General features: G+C 39.1%; 1 protein-coding gene across 6 annotated transcripts in view; it reads left to right on the top strand.

The window, feature by feature from the left end:
* LOC145350848 (KH domain-containing RNA-binding protein QKI) overlaps nucleotides 1-15,684 on the top strand; it is a 595,016-nt gene extending 579,332 nt beyond the window's left edge. For 5 of the 6 annotated variants that reach the window (XM_080200214.1, XM_080200212.1, XM_080200211.1 and 2 more), the window contains one exon: nucleotides 7,095-11,147. Coding sequence is in view for 2 of the 6 variants with exons in the window: in XM_080200209.1 (XP_080056335.1) it covers nucleotides 7,095-7,120 (26 nt within the window). In the remaining 4 variants the exon portion in view is untranslated. Of the gene's footprint in view, nucleotides 1-7,094; nucleotides 11,148-11,665 lie in introns of those variants that run through there. The other variant, XM_080200210.1, reaches the window with a different exon arrangement.
* Nucleotides 15,685-17,554: the final 1,870 nt, after the last annotated feature.

Here is a 17,554-nt window from a genome sequence, read left to right as displayed (position 1 = left end):
ACAGACTAAATTCTCAGGCTGCAATCATAAGAATGTAAAAACATAAGAAATAGGAGCAGGAGTAGACCATCTAGCCCTTTGAGCCTGTCCGGCCATTCAATAAGATCATGGCTGATCTGAAGTGGATCAGTTCCACTTTCCCGCCTGCTCCCCGTAACCCTTAATTCCCTTGTTTATCAGAAATCTATCCACCTGTGACTTAAATATATTTAACGCTTAGCCTCCATCACTTCAATGGGCAGAGAATTCCAGAGATTCCACCACCCTTTGAGTGAAGAAGTTCCTCCTCAACTCTGTTCTAAACTGCCGCCCCCCCCTCCCCGCTGCTTATTTTGAGGCTGTGCCCTCTAGTTATGGTTTCCTTATTAAGCAGAAAGAATCTCTCTACCCTATATAGCCCCTTCATTACCTTGTAAGTATCTATAAGATCCCCCCCTCAGCCTTCTAAATTCCAATGAGTATAGGCCCAGTCTATTTAATCTCTCCTCATAAGCTAACCCCCTCATCTCCTGTATCAGCCTGGTGAACCTTCTCTGTACTCCCTCCAAGGCCAATATATCCTTTCGCAAATAAGGGGACCAAAATTGCACACAGTACTCCAGTTGCAGCCTCACCAGTGCCTTGTACTGCAGCAAGATCTCCCTGCTTTTATATTCTATCCCCTCGCGATAAAGGCCAACATTCCATTCGCCTTTTTGATCACCTGCTGCACCTGTAGACTGGGTTTTTGCGATTTGTGCACAAGGACGCCCAGGTCCCTCTGCGCAGTAGCATGCTGCAGCTTTTCACCATTTAAATAATATTCCATCCTACTATTATTTCTTCCAAAGTGGATAATCTCACATTTGCTAACATTATACATTTGCTAACATTATACTCCATCTGCCAGGTCCTCGCCCACTCACTCAGCCTATCCAGATCTCTCTGCAGACTTTCCGCACCCTCCACACAATTCACTTTTCCACTCATCTTCGTGTCATCAGCAAATTTTGTTACCCTACACTCAGCCCCCTCCTCCAGATCATTTATGTATTTGTCCATACTATGTATATAATCCGTAGTACCATAGGGAAGGAAACCATTCAGTTCCTTACAGCTGCACCAGATCTCTCTCAATCCAAAACTAATCTCATAAGCCTGATCTTTCTTGATAGCTGTGGTTCTTCCCCATTTTCAAATATTTATTCACTCCCCTCCCTCCTCCACCACCACACCCCACATCCCCTCCCTCCCCCCCCTCCCCCTTCTGTCTCAGCCAATCAGTGACAAATGTACAATGCTGTGACAACTCCGTTCGGAAACAATGTTCTCTTAACTCCTTCCCTCTCATAGTAACAATTTTAAATTGATGACCTACTTTCTTCCAAGCAGTATTTCCTAATTCACACGGTCAAACTTCTTCATGACTTCAAAAAAGTTAAATTCACTGTCTTCCTCCCCTATTCTGATGGAATTATGTTGAAACCTGTAGATTGCAGGCACCAGGAGTTTGACATCAACGATCTTTTTTTGTAGTTGTCCTTATGTTCAAAATGGTTATTGTATGTATAGCGCTCTTTCTATTACTTTTAAAAGTCTAAAAATCTAGAAGAACTAACTGAGATTATTGACAACACCTAATCAGCTCCAAAAATGCTAATAACTGAAGATTGGAAAGAGATATAACGCCAAAGGCGATGTGTCAAGTATAATGCATGCACAGTGGAATCTATGCCTAATGATACTCTCAGACAATGGACAACCGTATGGGTCTGCTAGGATTGTCAATTTATTGACTGTATTCCTCAAGGTTTGATACATGAGCCCTGACCATTTGGTGTCTGATCACTCCCCAAAGCCAAAGCTGCCCAAAGACATATGTCCAATGTCAGAAGCAGAGAAGGTAGATGATGACAGGGTCAGAAGGAGAACAGTTGCCAGCAGCTGCTGACAAAGTGCTTGGATGTGGTGCTGGGGAAGAAAGGATGGCAGCTCTTGCTATTTTGCACACACTCCTGAATTGAGGAAACTGGTGAGGCCAGCGCATATTGGTGTGTGCGAGGCAGCAAGGCTTTTATGAAAATGGGGAGTTCCCCATGCCACAAATACTGTGTCTTTCACCAAATACACTGCTGCTTTGCAATGATCTGCATAAGCTGACCTCAGAAAAGTGATAGATTCAGGAGCATTCAGGGCAAAAAGGAAGCAAGCTACAAAGGGGAACCATCAGGGGCCCCACTCAAAGTTGAAAAGATTGTATTAATGGAACCATTCAGTTCAAGTCACAATATGCCATTTTGACACTAAACAAGCTTGGTCAGACCACATATAGAATACTGATGCCTCATGGTGAGTGATGCAGGCCAGGATTTTCAATGCCTGTTGTGGTGAGACCCGCCATGGGAGCTTTGGTAACTCAGCTAGAAGCCAATTGACTTTGTGGGACTGGGCGATTTCAGTGGGTGTGGGGCCAGAAAATCCTTCCTATAACGGCCTTTAAAAACATCCAGAGGAGAAGTACGAGAGTGATTCCCTGTTCAAAGAACTTCAGCTTCAGCTTGGTCTATTTACTTCCAAGTAACATAGACTTGAAGAGTGGTGATGGAGGTCTGTGAAGTAGTTAAGAAGCTGGATAGCATCTTTAATTGATGGATTAGTCCAGTTTAAGAGATTGGGTAAGAATAAACTAGGATATTAGAAAGTTCTTCTTCTTTTCCTAGAGAATTATGGGTTTCTGGAATTCATTGCCATCTGGTGTGATGTGTGCTAACTCTCCATGTCTTCAAGAAGGAACTTGACTGGTTCCTGAATGGGGTAAAGATTGCATCATCTACAAGGTAAGTATCTTTTTGGGTAACACTTGGTCCATGTGATCTCCTCAACTGGTGTTAATGGCCTGAGGGAGTCAGAAAGAAATATTTTGAGCTTTTTTTCAATGTTATTAGCTTTTTTCGTTCTTCTGCCTCTACAAGAAGATTGCATGGCTATGATGGCTGAGGCAGGGGCTGCAGGAAAGAATTGTTTAGTTGCATTGAGCCAACGATTGGTTTGGGACACAGTACTTCCTGTTGTTTCCAAGTTTCAGATGCAGCAGCTTTGCAACTGTTTTTATTTATTCATTCGTTCATCCATGGGGTGTGCGTGTTGCTAAAAAAAAGTATTTATTTTGGGATCAAATTGTACAAGTTGCAACAGGGCTTGGTGCATTAACGGCTGTATGTAATTCGTGATTTGCACGTTGTTCATTTTCTGGGAGTGTCCATTTATGCAGATTTCACTGTAATCTCAGTATTTCAAGTATTTCAAGTCTGTCTGTCTTATGTTTTTCATCCTTCTAATTGATACCTGCCATAAGCTTATTTCTAGTATTGGCCGCAGTCCTGCATCTACTGACCAATAATGGACACACTCATGTTACACTTGCACCTGCTATTGTGTAAAAATGCAGGATGGATTAGAATAACTCCAATCTCAACCCAAGGCTGTCTTCATGTAATCTTGATATTGGTGCTGTGCTTATGCAGAGGCCTGAGATGTGAATTTCTCTACATTTGTATGAGGGAAATCTACGTATTGACTTTTTCCATTTGCACAATAGAGAGCAACACTGTGATGACACCATCACTATTATGGTTAAGTTCTTTCCAGCACTTTTTTTTATCCTGTAATTGGTATCACAACAGCTTCAGTACATCAATTGTCTTCTATGAACTGACTTTTATAACTTATTCTCTACCCACTGCATTGAATTAACAAAAGCCTAAATTTCAGCAGCATGTGAGCTGAGATGGGGCAAAGTCATGCAATGTTACAGAAGTAGAGGTAAGCGGTCTTAGTGATGTGCAACTATGCGGTGAGAAGCTCATCTTGGAGTCAAATATGAACCAGTGTTAGAAACAACTTGGTTTAGTCTCAAACTGTTAACGTGGAGAGACATGGGATCAGGAGCTAGAGAAGGAAATTTGGAGCAGGGACCAAAAATAGTGGGTGGGATTTTCTGGCTTCCCACCCCTGCAGCATGTTTTCTGCTGGTGGAGGCGGACAACCATTGGCCATTGGCAGAATCTTTTGGTCCCACCGACGCCGCCAGCATTTTGCATATCTCATCCATATTGCTGCTGAGGAACCCGGCACTGAGGAGGCACCTTCAGCAGAACTGGCTGGAAAATCGCACCAAATTAATTCAGTCTTCCAGATATTAAATTGGAGGAAATTTCTGCTCATCTGTTACTAGACAGTACTGGATATCAGATGTGTAATCTGATAATTTAGCAACAGATGTGCTGATAAGGCAGTGCTGGGTGTCATTACCATATGTGTGAAAACTAATGCTGTGCTTTTGGATGATGTCGCCATGGGGTAGCAAGTAGTTGTTAAATATGAGGGAACCAAAGATGGGCCCTTGGGGGTAACAAAAGTAACAGTACAAAAGCCAAAGCCAGAACATTCCACGGTTTAAAACAGAAGCTTTTTTTTCACTTTAAAAGTGAACCACTAAATGCTATCTTGGGTAACAACCTGTACCTTAAAGCACAGAATCAACATAAGTTAAATATGAATTAACAGGCAAATAGCTGTTGAGTATAAACTATAAATTACACATTAAATAGCAGATACAACCAAGACAGATTTTAGGAGTTGGCACTGCAGGAGCTAGCATCCTTAGAAAGATGTTCAGCTCTTCTCCTTCCAGGAGCTGATCTGATCCTCAGCCAACAGCAGCGCGTAACCAAGCCAAATTCCACATGCTCGGAGGAGTCTTTACCAAAACTGGCACGTGTCTGCAGAACCTCCTCAATTCGGTATGGATGGTGCACATCCACCAAAATTATCTTCAAATAACAAAAACAGCTGCAGCAACTCCAGCATTGCTTATTCTCTGGATCTAGCCAGTCTTCTTCAGCCTGCCTGTACTGCACCACTAGAATCATCATCAACTACTGAGCTCTCATGGCTCTTGTGTGCTTTTATATGGTTTCAACAGTGAGTTTCAGTTTTGCATCTCAGTGTCAGTTTTAGTTTTGAAACTGGGAGAATCGCATTCTCTTTCATTGTTTCCCATTTTACTTGGGGTCTGCCTCAAAAAATATACAAACTTTAAAATATCACAGTTGTAAGTGGGCTCATGGATCTCTATTCATCAGTGTCCATAATTGGTGTAATGTACAGAAACTGAAGGCCTAAAGATGATGTGTATGCCAAAACCATAGTTTTTGTTTTGATTAAGCTCTTTACAGATGCAATCTGCTATCAAATTTGATTATGCTGACCTTCAAACTTTGTTGTATGATAATACTCCAAAATCTGTGGTCAACAATTAGTCAAATAAAGGCCATCTTTGAATGACTTTCGAAAGAGTGTTATATTCATGAACTTTGTTAAAACACTGGTTACTGATCACCAAATTAACATTTTATCCTTTCCCTTCAAAGATGACCTTTAATTTGACCATTATTGCTTGATCTTTGATTCAAAGGCTTTCACGTGCAACATACTGGTGAAACCATGTCCAAATGCTATTTCTGCTTTTAATTCAATGTTTTGAAGCTATTTTAAAACTGAATTATCACTATACGTGTATTTGTTATGTACGTGTCTGTGTATACAGCTTCTATCTATATAGGTTTAAAAAGACAAAATAGTTTATTGTCACCGCTGTGACATGTCCATTCTTGCTCCACACCACACCATTGAGTTACAACATATTCAAATACAATGGCCGAGATTCTTACAAATCAAGACTAAGTGTCCAGCAGGCGGGAAAATGGGAAAAATTCCCACCCTGTTTTCTGAGCATACTTACCAGATGAATCTCCGACACTTTGTGCAATGCCGAGTGCCTCAATGTGATTCCCCTGGAAAACTGGGCAGGACCTATTCCCGCCTGAGCGGCTAGCCTGAGAGACTAGCTCCCATTACCGGCTTCCAGATCGCTGGCCAGCCCAGCAACTCCCTGATCGCTGGCCTACTGGACCTCCCCAGGCGAGCCCAATGTCCCCTCCTGGCCAGCACCGACCTCTCTCCCAACCCCCCTACTCCCACCCCAGCACCAGCCAGCCCCGATTGTCTCTCCCCTCCCTTTCCCACTGATCCCACTTGCAAAGTGGCAGTGGACCCTTTGCCTCCTTGGCACTGCCAAGTGCTCAATGGGCGGTACCAGTTTGCCCCTTGGGATACCCAAGGGGCACCTCCGCCTCTTTGCCCGGGAACTCCCAGGGGGCCTCAATGGCCTCTGTCCCCACCAGTGAGGTCAGGATACCTGTTCCCCGTTAGTGGGTGTAATCGTAAACCCCGCTGGAGGGAACCACTCTCAGACGGGATGGGGAAGAGATGCTAGTGGGCACTTGGGAGAATTGCGATTGGCTGAAAGCCTGTCGTGAACTCAACTAAAGGTGAGGTGTCTCCTGGCCAATATCTTCTGTCCACTTTAAATATAGTGTCTTTGGAAAAAGCAAGTTCAGTCAAATAATTGCAGAAATGGAGAATGCAAAGCACTTCTATATCACCACGATTAACTCTGAGGTTATAGAATCATAGAATCGAATCATAGAATCTCTACAGTGCAGGAGAGGCTATTTGGTCCATCAAGTCTACACCAGTCTGACAGAGTATCTTACCTAGGTCCTTGCCCCCACTCTATCCCGTAACCCCACACATTTCCCATGGCTAATCCATCAAACCTACACATACTAGAACACTAAAGGGCAATTTAGCATGGCCAATCCATCTAACCTGCACAGCTTTGGACTGTGGGAGGAAACCAGAACACCCAGAGGAAACCCATGCAGACATGGGGAGAACGGGCAAACCCCTGGGCAAAGGTCTGGGCATTTCTGCAGAAGAAAAGAAACTCTAACCTTACAAATGGTGAATATGGCTGTTTTTCATCACACCTATTCCAGAGGTGTTCCCTTTAAACTTCTTGTTCTGCTATTAATAACGTGTGTGTGATTTCCAAAATAAGTTTCTCTGCTGATGAAGGAAAATCCATTGCATAATGCTTTAAAAACTGCAAAGAATGTCTGGTACTCAAAGATGTAAGATAACAATTGCCCAACATTTTTCTTCATAAAGTATAAGAATGGACTAATTCTAATTCCCTTCTTTATCTTTAGGTATGGCTTTCCCAACGAAAGGCTAAGAATTCAAGAACCATGTTACTGAACCCTCATCAGATCTGAACTTTAACAAATGCTTAGTTTCACAGCAGTCATGGACAAAATGAGCCCAGCTGGACTGTCAGTGAAATACTAGCGTTGTGTATGTGTGTGCATATTTGGAAACCAACTGGGTCAATTTATTCCAATTCTGACCCTCTGTTCTTCCTATTATTTCGTTCCAACTGTCCCAGAGGAATCACATGTAAAGTATTTCATTGCCTGTTTGGTGTAGGGTTCATCCAAAACTGTGTTTGCTTTACAAATCACCTAATTCTTTGCAAATTGTAGCTCGCAGCTTCTGAGCTAAGTGTGCATTTTGTAGGTCAATTGCTAAAGAACTTTTTAAAATCTGTAGAGGTTTTATTTTTTAAAAAATTGATCTCAATTTTGATTCAGTGTTATGATGACTTAAAACTTGTTTGTTTGCAAGAAGCACTCCACTGATTATGTGACTAGTAAAACTTAATTGCGCTTGGATCTAATTGAATTATCTCATACAGTGGGATTTTTAACAAATGGATAATAATGGTTCAAGACTATGTCTTTTGAAACGGAATGCAATATTAACATGCACAGTTGTACTCTATTTAGTAATTTCCGCGTAAAATGTTCAAATTATAAAGGTGCTGTGCCTTAACTGTTTTTTTAACTGATATCTTGTAGTAATTTCTAATGTAAACCCATCTTCAGTCTGCTGTTGAAATGCTATTGATAAGTTAACCAATAACTTCCTAAGAAATTCCTCTAATCATGTGTTGGAAATGTTGCAATTTAACTAGGTGCAGTGGCTACTAAAGTTCGAAGGCACGATATGCGGGTCCATCCTTACCAAAGGATTGTGACCGCAGACCGAGGTTAGTTTAGTTCTGGAGTTCTTGTTTTTTGTCGAACATGTTGAATGAAAGGGTGCTGCTTTGCAACATCATATCAGGTGGAGTTGACCAATGGTCTAATTTCTAAAGACCACTCATATCCATTTTATTCTGCCAAATATGACTGTGCCGAACAACTCTTAAGATTTTTGTTGCAAAGCTTTTTGAGAACTTTTGAGTGGAAGTTCTCCACAAAAGATGAGGGAGATGGAAAGATAAATTAGGCTGGAGAAAGAGAATATTGGTGTTCCTGTTCCCTGCCTGGTATAATTGTTGAACATTGGAGTGCATATTCTAACTGTCAACCTGTGTTTAATATTATAGGAGGGAAGGGAAATGCATTCATTTATGTTAAAAAGTTATTCAGAAATCCAAAAAGGCTTTATAAAACTAGACTTCAGAAAGGACTGAATCCTTTTCCATGAAGAAAGGAAGTCCTGATTGTGCCTTTATAATGTTCAGTGAAATGTTACACATGAAAGTGAATTTTATATATGTACCTGATTTTTATTGATGCTTGTTGAGGGCTCCATGAACTTCTTAAATCTGCATTAGATGTATTATGCTTAAGATAGAGTTAGCAATGTCTCTGAGTACTATTCATTTTTTTTCCAAGTACTTTACACGACAGGTCTTAACAGGAAACCGAATGTTCATTTTCCCAGCCTAACTGTTGCTGTAGTTATATGCCCTTAGATCAACAAGTGGAAAAGCATAGTATGAAATTGTTAATGCATTTTAGGCTCACTAATATACCATGAATTTTGACAGTTAAGATTCTTCTTATCTAATTAAATCTTTAAAGTGTTTATTGCATTCAACCTACGGCCATATAAATCTCCTTTTTTTCCCCCCCTACTTTTTGATAACATCAACTGGAACTGCACCCCTAACCTGGTTTCCAATAGATACTCTGTTGCCCATGTCCATTTTGTCACATATCCAAATTGTTTTCATTATCAGGTGAACCAATTTTATGTAAAGAAATATACTATATTTTAAGCGCACTTTACGTTTTACATGAAATTACGTCTAATGGGGAGAAGAAAACAAACACTGTTGTTGAAGAATCTGGTACAATACGAAATTAGGATATGCCACAAACAAAATAAAAGCCAGCTTTCCCATGCATGCTTTGTTCCAATGCTTTGATGCCCCACTATCATCCCTAACACTAAATATTCACATTCAGATGATGATAATCTGATATCTACGTGCTGTGTTGGAAGCTTAAATTATGACTTGGTATTCCAGCATTATTTTTGGACTTTAATTTATTCAAGAGCAGATGCTGTGTAAAGCCAGTGTCTACCAACTGGGTCTGAGGGACTTCAATATTCAATATAATAGTTTCTACAGACTATATTCATTTCTGTTGTCGATGGATTGTTTAAATAGATGGTTCTCTTTCTTTGCATAGGATTGCGTTTCTCAAGCATGCATTTTGCAACAGTAAAAAGATTTTTCCAGTTAACTTAGTTGTATTACTTTTAACTAAGCATTTAGGATTGGTGATGGGTTAATGAGTGCATAGTTCCTTACTGCTAAGAAAATGACCCTGCAGTGTAACTTTTACAGAATTATGTTTGGTACAGATAAAAAGATAGACAGACTGACTGAAGTAATTGGAATAAACTCCACATTGTGTTGCACGGTTACTGACCCTGTGTGTACTGTTGAAAGCCTTGGACTGAGCAGAGGATATGTAGCAGGTGTATTGGTTGATTGAAAAGATTATAGCCATTTTGTTGGCCCTTATAGGCTGTATAATTTTTTTTAAAGTGTTTAATTTTCTGTGAGCATATTGTGGCCTTTAAAAACCTCACAAATTTTTAGCAGGGTAAAATATAATGAATGCAAAGTATTTTTTTCTTGATTGTTTTAAAAAGTACTAGCATTAGTTGAGTTCTGGAATGTAAAATGATTACCTGGACATCAGCCTTTTCTTGGCTGAAGTTTTCCAGCCCTTCCCATCAGCACAATCTCCAATCCTGCAAAACTCGATGGACGTTTGAATGCCTTGGCAGGGCCGAAAATCCTGGCCCGCATTTTTAACAGGTACTTGAACAAATTGTCATCATATTATTAGATATTCCACCACCATGATCTTGGATGCTAAAAAACTTGGATATTGTTGAATCAGTGCCTGATTCCATGCAGTACAAATTCATGGCCTTGCATTGGCTGTCAGTGGGTAATGCACTCTTATTTTAACCCACTAACATAACATAAGAAAATGTACTGTACTTCTATGTAGTGTTTTATTTCCTATAAATCTATAAATGAGAGGCCATGTACGTAACATGGCAAATAAATACAGCCTGACGTATAGGCCACCAAAAGGGATGCTATTATTAAGCATTACACCAACCTTACCTTGCTGAAATGGCACAAATTTGACTTTGCACTGAATAATTTATTTCATTTCCTCTGTTTTAGTCTTGTGGCCAACAGTACAATATTTTGGAACCTCAGAATTTTGATACATGTTAAGCTGTTGAACAAAAGTCTTATTTTACATTTAAGTGGACCAAGTTGTGTGGAGGGAAATGGGACAACGAAAGAGAGTGAAACAGAGAGAGAGAGAAATAGAGCGTTTCCAGAACGCTGTGACTTATCATTTTCCACTTGAGAACTTTTGTTTTACTGTAATCATCTCCATTTTTAATTTTTTTGCAAAGAAAATAGTATTACAGGTGGCTTCTTTTAAAAAAATATAAAAATATAAAGCAGGAATGTATATGAAAATGTCAGATTTTATTGTATTTGCAGAGTATTAGCATTGAAATTCAAAAAGAGGGCTGTTTGTAGTTTAAAATGTGCATTATAGTGTCAAGTAGAAATTCATCTATTTTTGGATATATTTTAGGGCTTTATAAATGTAGACTTTTAAACGGCAGGACTTCTATTGTGTTTACATGCAATTGCATTTTATACAAGACTGTCCTATAAGTGTACAATAGTACTCTCAACTGGAATATGTTGGATAAAGTAAAATACTTGGCCTCTTCCAAGTTCCCATGATGTAGCCTACACTGCTAGTCATATAATTTAGGATTGCTTGTATTTTGAGGCCAAGAATTTCATATTGTTGTAAATAGAAGAATTGAAAGGCAATAAAATTTTATTGAACAACTTTGTTTTGCCCTATAGTTTGTTAAGTTTGTCCTGTGAACTCTTTAAATCATTTCTACTTTATTTGTAACAGTTAACCACATCCATTATTAATAGCTGCTTTTTTGTGCTTGCACTTGGGAGGTCACTAATGCTTAATAGCAGTCAGGTACTGTCAACTGTGCACTGACTGAGGAATGCCAAACGTTGCAGTGCAGATCCAAGCACTTTTTCTTGACTCCCTTGTATGATTACTGTTTCTCAAGCTCTTTCATTGACTGCTACTAACCATTAGTCATTATTAGTTTTTTTTTCCTGTTAACAAATTGTGGGAAGGGGACTTCTCTTCATGCTTTGAATCATGATCCAGTGCTGTCATGATTGAATGCATTCTATAGACAGTGTCGAGCAGTGCGTCAGAATTACAGTGCTTGTTTTAATAGTTGTGATTAGTTTTTCATGTTGTCATCCAGTTGTCACCAGCTGGCAATAATCTCTTCTCTATCTTTCTTTTTTCCTTTTTTGTTTCTAACCACCCAGCCGCCACCGGCAACTAACCTATGACCTTCTGACCTCTGAACTCTTCACCCAATGATGACCTGACCATGCCTGCCTGCTGATCAGTTAACTGGTGATCGCCTTTGCTTGCCTGTCTTCAGTGCAGCGAGCTGAGGCACTCTGTTCGTCTTACTGCCTAACAATGACAACAAACAAAAAAACAAAACACACAAAACAAACAAAATTCTCCAGCCTCCCAGTTTTTCTGGTTGGGTGAATCGTGAGGTCCTTAAACCTGCACTGAATAGTACTAAAGCAATAAAGTTCAATTCATCCCTCAGCACTGTTCATCAGTGATCATCATTTAGTGACCCTCCCTAATGAACAGTAAGAAGGCTTCACCTAGGAAACAAGAGATGGATGTATATGAATAGCTATTAACAAAGGCAGTAACTGTGGGAGTTTGAAGAACTTTTTTTTCTCATGGTGAAGTCACAGGTTCCCTGAATGTACTTTGTTGTGATGATGCATCATGCATGAACCTTTGGTCAGTGATGTCATTGGTGAAGGGTTTTTGAATGAAGTTCAATGTTCAAAATATGGCCAATTTTTTTTGTTTCCTAAATCCATTTGTGCTCGTCAAGGGCATAGATGCCAACTCAAAGCCTTTCATGACCTCTATCTGCCAGTTCAGCATTTTCTTTAATGAATGCGTGTGCCACTAAGAAGAGCATTGAAACAGAAGCAAAGAATGAAGACGACTGAATTAGTAGTAACGTGAATTAAGAATGAGTATCCATCAAATGCAAAGATTTTTTTGACAACAAGGTCCATGCATTATGTGTCATGATACTGGGCGAATTGTTGAATCCTATTTTTCTTCCTTGTATAGAATTGTTTTCTCAAGGATGTAAAGCCATGCTTGCCTATTTACTATACACATGTAATTAAATTGTAGATAAGCATAATGCATTGAACAGACCACAAAAAGAACAAAAAAGTAGATACTTTTAATATACAAGGGTGCTGGTAAGAAGAAATATATTTTTGACAGTGCAGTCTTTTATACTTTCAGTATTAAACACAACCTGAACAAAGAAACCTTTAATTTCATTAAATGATTTCCTGGTAGCTGTGAACAAAGCAAAGCAGGAGACCAAAACAGCCTTTTTTTCCTTTTTTCCCTTTTTTGTCAAATTGTAAAGATTGGAAAATGTCTAAAGAGAGAAGTGCCTTATTTTATTCATGGTCATTTTGTCTAGCATCTCACAAATCAATCATCTTACTGAGTGCAAGGACTCGAATGCATGCAAACCTAGCTGCCCCATACGTACATGAAAGGATCCACAAGTGAATAAAAATGAGCTGGCAGTTGTTGCCTGATTAGTGCCACTGAGCCATGGCTTTCTCTAGCTGTGACTGTGACATCGATTTGTACCCTCCTCTGGTTTTCCAGCCAATTGTTCAGTCACCATTCCCTGTGGACATTCACATCTTAAAGAGCCAGTTTGCCTTTTGTTGCCATCGGTAGGGTGACTTGAGAATAAAAGATGAACAGTACAACCTATTTGGAGCATTCACTTGCACCTCAATCTGACTGCAAAATGTGATGTTCATGAATATTTTGCAAACTTTCTTGTCTTCAGCACGCTACAATTAAGTGCCCTTGAATGAGACCGAGCCTGTTGCGTAGTATGAAAGATAGCTCAGGTAGATCAAAGAGGGAGGCAGCTTTCCTATTGGTTTATACTACCAATGGTAATCTAATTTTCTACCTGGCAGCAGCTCACTTTGATTACTACTGGCTGCTAAAGCTCATCAACCATTTCCTTACCTTGAGCTTGCAGCAAGGGAACTGAGAGCAAGGCTGTCAGAAATGAGTGCAGACTAATGACATTCTTGATTTGTAGTTCAGTGGAACAAAATTTCAGTTCTAGAAGTTTTGAGGTTAGCCCCAGGTGTGTTGGTGGTAGGGACAGAAATTAAGACTGGTCCCTTCAACTGTGTTCTCCCTGAGGTATCAGCTTTAAAAATAAATTGCTGCTGTCATGTGGATTGCCTGCTCAGTGGAGATTTGTAAGATTATGTTGGTGAAGGTAGTCTTTCCACTGGCAAAGATTCTCATTAACTTCACTGCTTCCTTCTTACTGATTGATCTCGAAAGAGATAAAGAGAGGGAGATTGCAGGGAACTTGTTGAACAGATTCACAGTTATAGCCAAAGTTTATGTTCCATTATTTCCAAATGGCTTTCTCCCTGTAATTTTAGTCAGACTGATTCTCTATATTTCCAAATTGTCATGCATTAGCCATCTTCTTCCAGCGGCTTTGACTATTACAGTAATCATTTAAAATGATTTCTAAAGTTTTTAAAAAATATTTTAAGTACTCCATCATTGAGCCAGCAATATTGATGACTGTTACAATTTAGTTGACAAATATTGTACGTGTTACAAGTTGATCAGGACCAATTTGGCTAAAGCATGTAGTGTTAAATGAAAAAGTTCTAATGTGGTTCTCAATTAGTTTAGGTGTACACTATAGCATTCAGATAACTCTTCTGGACCCATGAAAGATACATGTGGAATCACAATTCTTTCTTACCTACATACTCAAAGCTGCTCAGCCTCCAGTAGGTCCTGAATAGGAGTGTGCATTTTTTGGCAGGACTTCTTACAGATTTTCCACTAACACTTTGACCTGCAGACTGTGGCTCAACAGGCACTCCACTGCATGTACAAGCAGTGGAGTTCTATGCCACACTATATATCGGGTGATTGAACTGATGGCTCATTTATATCTATTGAGGGATCCTTTTTGACAAGAAATGTACATCCTTCAAAGCTTCCAAGGGGAAAATCTTGCCTGTTTTGGCAGGAGAAAGACTTGTCTAAGAAGGGTTGCTTTAAAACACTTGCATGGTAAAATCGCTCAAAATCTGGTCATTTTGTGGGGGAGAAAATGATTTACTATGCAACAAGTGTGAAACTACTAACACCTGTCCAGCAAGCTTTAAATGTGCCACCACCTTTGTCTTCCTGACTGATGATCCTCAATTGATGGTTCCTTGATTCTTTGTCTGCACACATTTTTCATGAAGTGCCATTTTCACATTTCTGTTTGAACAAAAGCTTGCGACACTCAAGTGACGATAGTGACTGCAGAACGTGGAGTAATTCAAAATTAAAACTATTTTATTTTCTGTTTGCCACTTTTGGACTTTGAGAGGGAAAAGTTAGATCTAAAAACAATTCTGTGACACATATCTGAAAATTGTCAGTAGCTGACATAGTTCCTGAATAAGTATGACAACTTCAAAAATGTTTGTATGCCCTTAATTGCAAGATTACTATTGTTTGAGGGGCTTAGATATTCAAAGGTAGTTTGAAAAAGAGAATCTTGTACTGTATCTTTTCCTGGCAGTATTATGTATTTCTACAGAGTGATTAGATGGGGAGTGTCGCTAGTAGTCATATAGTTGACATGTGTGAGTCAACTATTTTGCAGAGCAAGATGTAGATCCATGTTGTGTCTGTACCATAACCAACTTATTGCCTAAAGACATGTAAGATAATGTATTTACAGCCATTGTTACAAGTTTATAATGTATTTTTCTATAATCTTGTTTTTTGTATGTTATATATAACATTCAAGAAATTTTCCTGATAAACTGAAAAAAATATAGAAAACTCAACATTTTGATAACCAATCAATACCAACCATTTTTGCAGTATGTTATTGAAAGTGTTCTTTCTTTGGCTTTATGTTAGCAACTTGATGACTTCAATAGACAAGTTGGTTTTCTGCTTTTTTTAACATGCTTGCCTTTAATTTCATTGATTCTTTGTTGTTTCTATTAACCCTTGCATTATTTTAATAAATGTTATAATATCAAGCTACTAACTCTGGACTAAGTCTGTTTTAACCACCTTCGCCTCATTTATTTAAAAATGAGCACAAAGATTAAACTGCATTGCACAGTTTGTCAGACTAACCCTGAAATGAGTGACCACACTAATGTAACATATTTAGTCCATGTCCTGTTGGTTGACAGTTTATGTGTTCTAGTAATAAAGTTGCTGAATTTTGGTCAGTTGATCTTTTTTATCTTTTAAGGAGGCTGCTGTTAAAAGGGGAACAAAAATTTAGCACTTCTTCTCACATTGTTAGAGCTGTTGACACTTCTAGACACACATCTGAGGGCTAATTTTGAACTGTGTTTTACAAAATGTGAAGAAAAAAAAGATACAGGTTATAATTTGTCTATAGTATTAGCTGTATGCTCTCACCTAAAACTAGTTTCAATCAGAACAATTTCAATATGTTCATTTGTGGAGTTGACTCTACAGGGCATATTCTGAATATCATTTTAGTTGCAACATGTTCCTTTCCTTCACTGAAAACCTTTCTTTATTAGTGGTGCAATAGAATGTGGAGGTAGAATGGTCTGGTCAATTTGAATTAAGAGTTTCAATGCGATGTTAATAACTTACAAAGTCTAAGGTATTCTAGAGTACAGAAACTTCTGCACAACTTTAAGCAATAACCTACCATTCAAAATATTGATAATTATCAGGAGTTAATTTGTTTTCATTTTGTGCCATTATAAATCTGTCTTTTTGAAACAGGAATAAACACTATTAACTGGATCCGAGTAAATTGTACTTTGCACAACCCAGTAAGATCGATTTACAATAATTTTTTCAACATTATTTTTACATATAACTTTCATGGCAAATTGTCCCCATTTCTTTCAGATTTGTGTCAAGCTCTTGAATGCTTGGTAATATATTTAACCAAATGCTAGACATTAATTGCAGTAAGTCCTCATTTAAAGTTGTGATTGAGTGAAATAACTTGAAGTGAATTTATAGGTTTCCATTGGAATCAATATTAAAGCTAGTGTTGAGTTCCTTTGAACATTTCTCACCTAGGAAAAAACAAGGTCAAATACTATATTGTACAGGCGCAGCACTTGCAAATTCCTAGCTGAAATAATTTGCAAAATAAACTACATCACTGAATATAAAAGAAATACAATACAGTATACAATTTAAAAGAGTACACTCACCACACTTGTAGATTGACTGGGCTCTATTTCGTGGCCGAAGTCAGTTGGTGCAGTTGTCAGCTGATGTCCCCGAACTACCTGCACTGACCATCACGTGCCATTAGTTTGAGTCCAGGTGTTCAGCATAGGAAAAGCAGCAAGACAGGAGTGGAATCAGCAGCAAGGAGAAGATGATCCCAGAGCCAAAGGTAAGAACAGAGATGAGGCTGGGAAGCAAAGCTTGGAAGGGGAGGCCCTGGAGGGGAGACCTGGGAATGAGGGTGGAAAGCAAGGACCAGAAGCCAAGGGCAGCAGCTGGTGTAGAGGTACTAAATGGAAGTGCTGGGGAAAGATTTTGTCAGCAGGCAGGTCACAGAAAAGGAAGTCTGTGACAAATGATGTTAAAGTGAAACTGACAGCTTAAATGGATATACTGATGCTACTTTATTAATGATGTTAAAGTGAAACAACATTAAGTGAAGCAACATGAAAATGGATGACCTTTCATCTGAACTGTACAAAGTTAGATATAAGGTAGGTGTTGAGCAGGGGCGGATGGGACTGGAGAAAGGAATATCTGTGATAGGGTGGAGAACAGGAGAGATTGAAATAATTGGGTTAGTTTGATGGGCTAAGCAAAGAACAAAAGATATGCCTCGAGCCATTGTGCTGCTGTCTGAAAACAAATGGGGAATAAACTGAAGTGTGTAAAGAAAAAGAAATAAAAGTGGGTGTTGGGGGGGATGGCTGGGGGGACAGAATTTACGGTCTGGAATTGTTGAGTCCAGAAAACTGTAAGGTGCCGAAACAAAAGATGAGATGCTGTTCTGCAAACTTACGTTGAGTCTCACTGGAACAGAAGGGCAGGCCAAGGACATACGT

The sequence above is a fragment of the Carcharhinus amblyrhynchos genome, chromosome 12, assembly GCF_965287045.1.
Source record: "Carcharhinus amblyrhynchos chromosome 12, sCarAmb.v2.hapA, whole genome shotgun sequence".
Lineage (NCBI taxonomy): Eukaryota > Metazoa > Chordata > Chondrichthyes > Carcharhiniformes > Carcharhinidae > Carcharhinus > Carcharhinus amblyrhynchos.
Note: the sequence above shows the minus strand (reverse complement) of the source record. Positions and strands in the feature narration are given on the sequence as shown.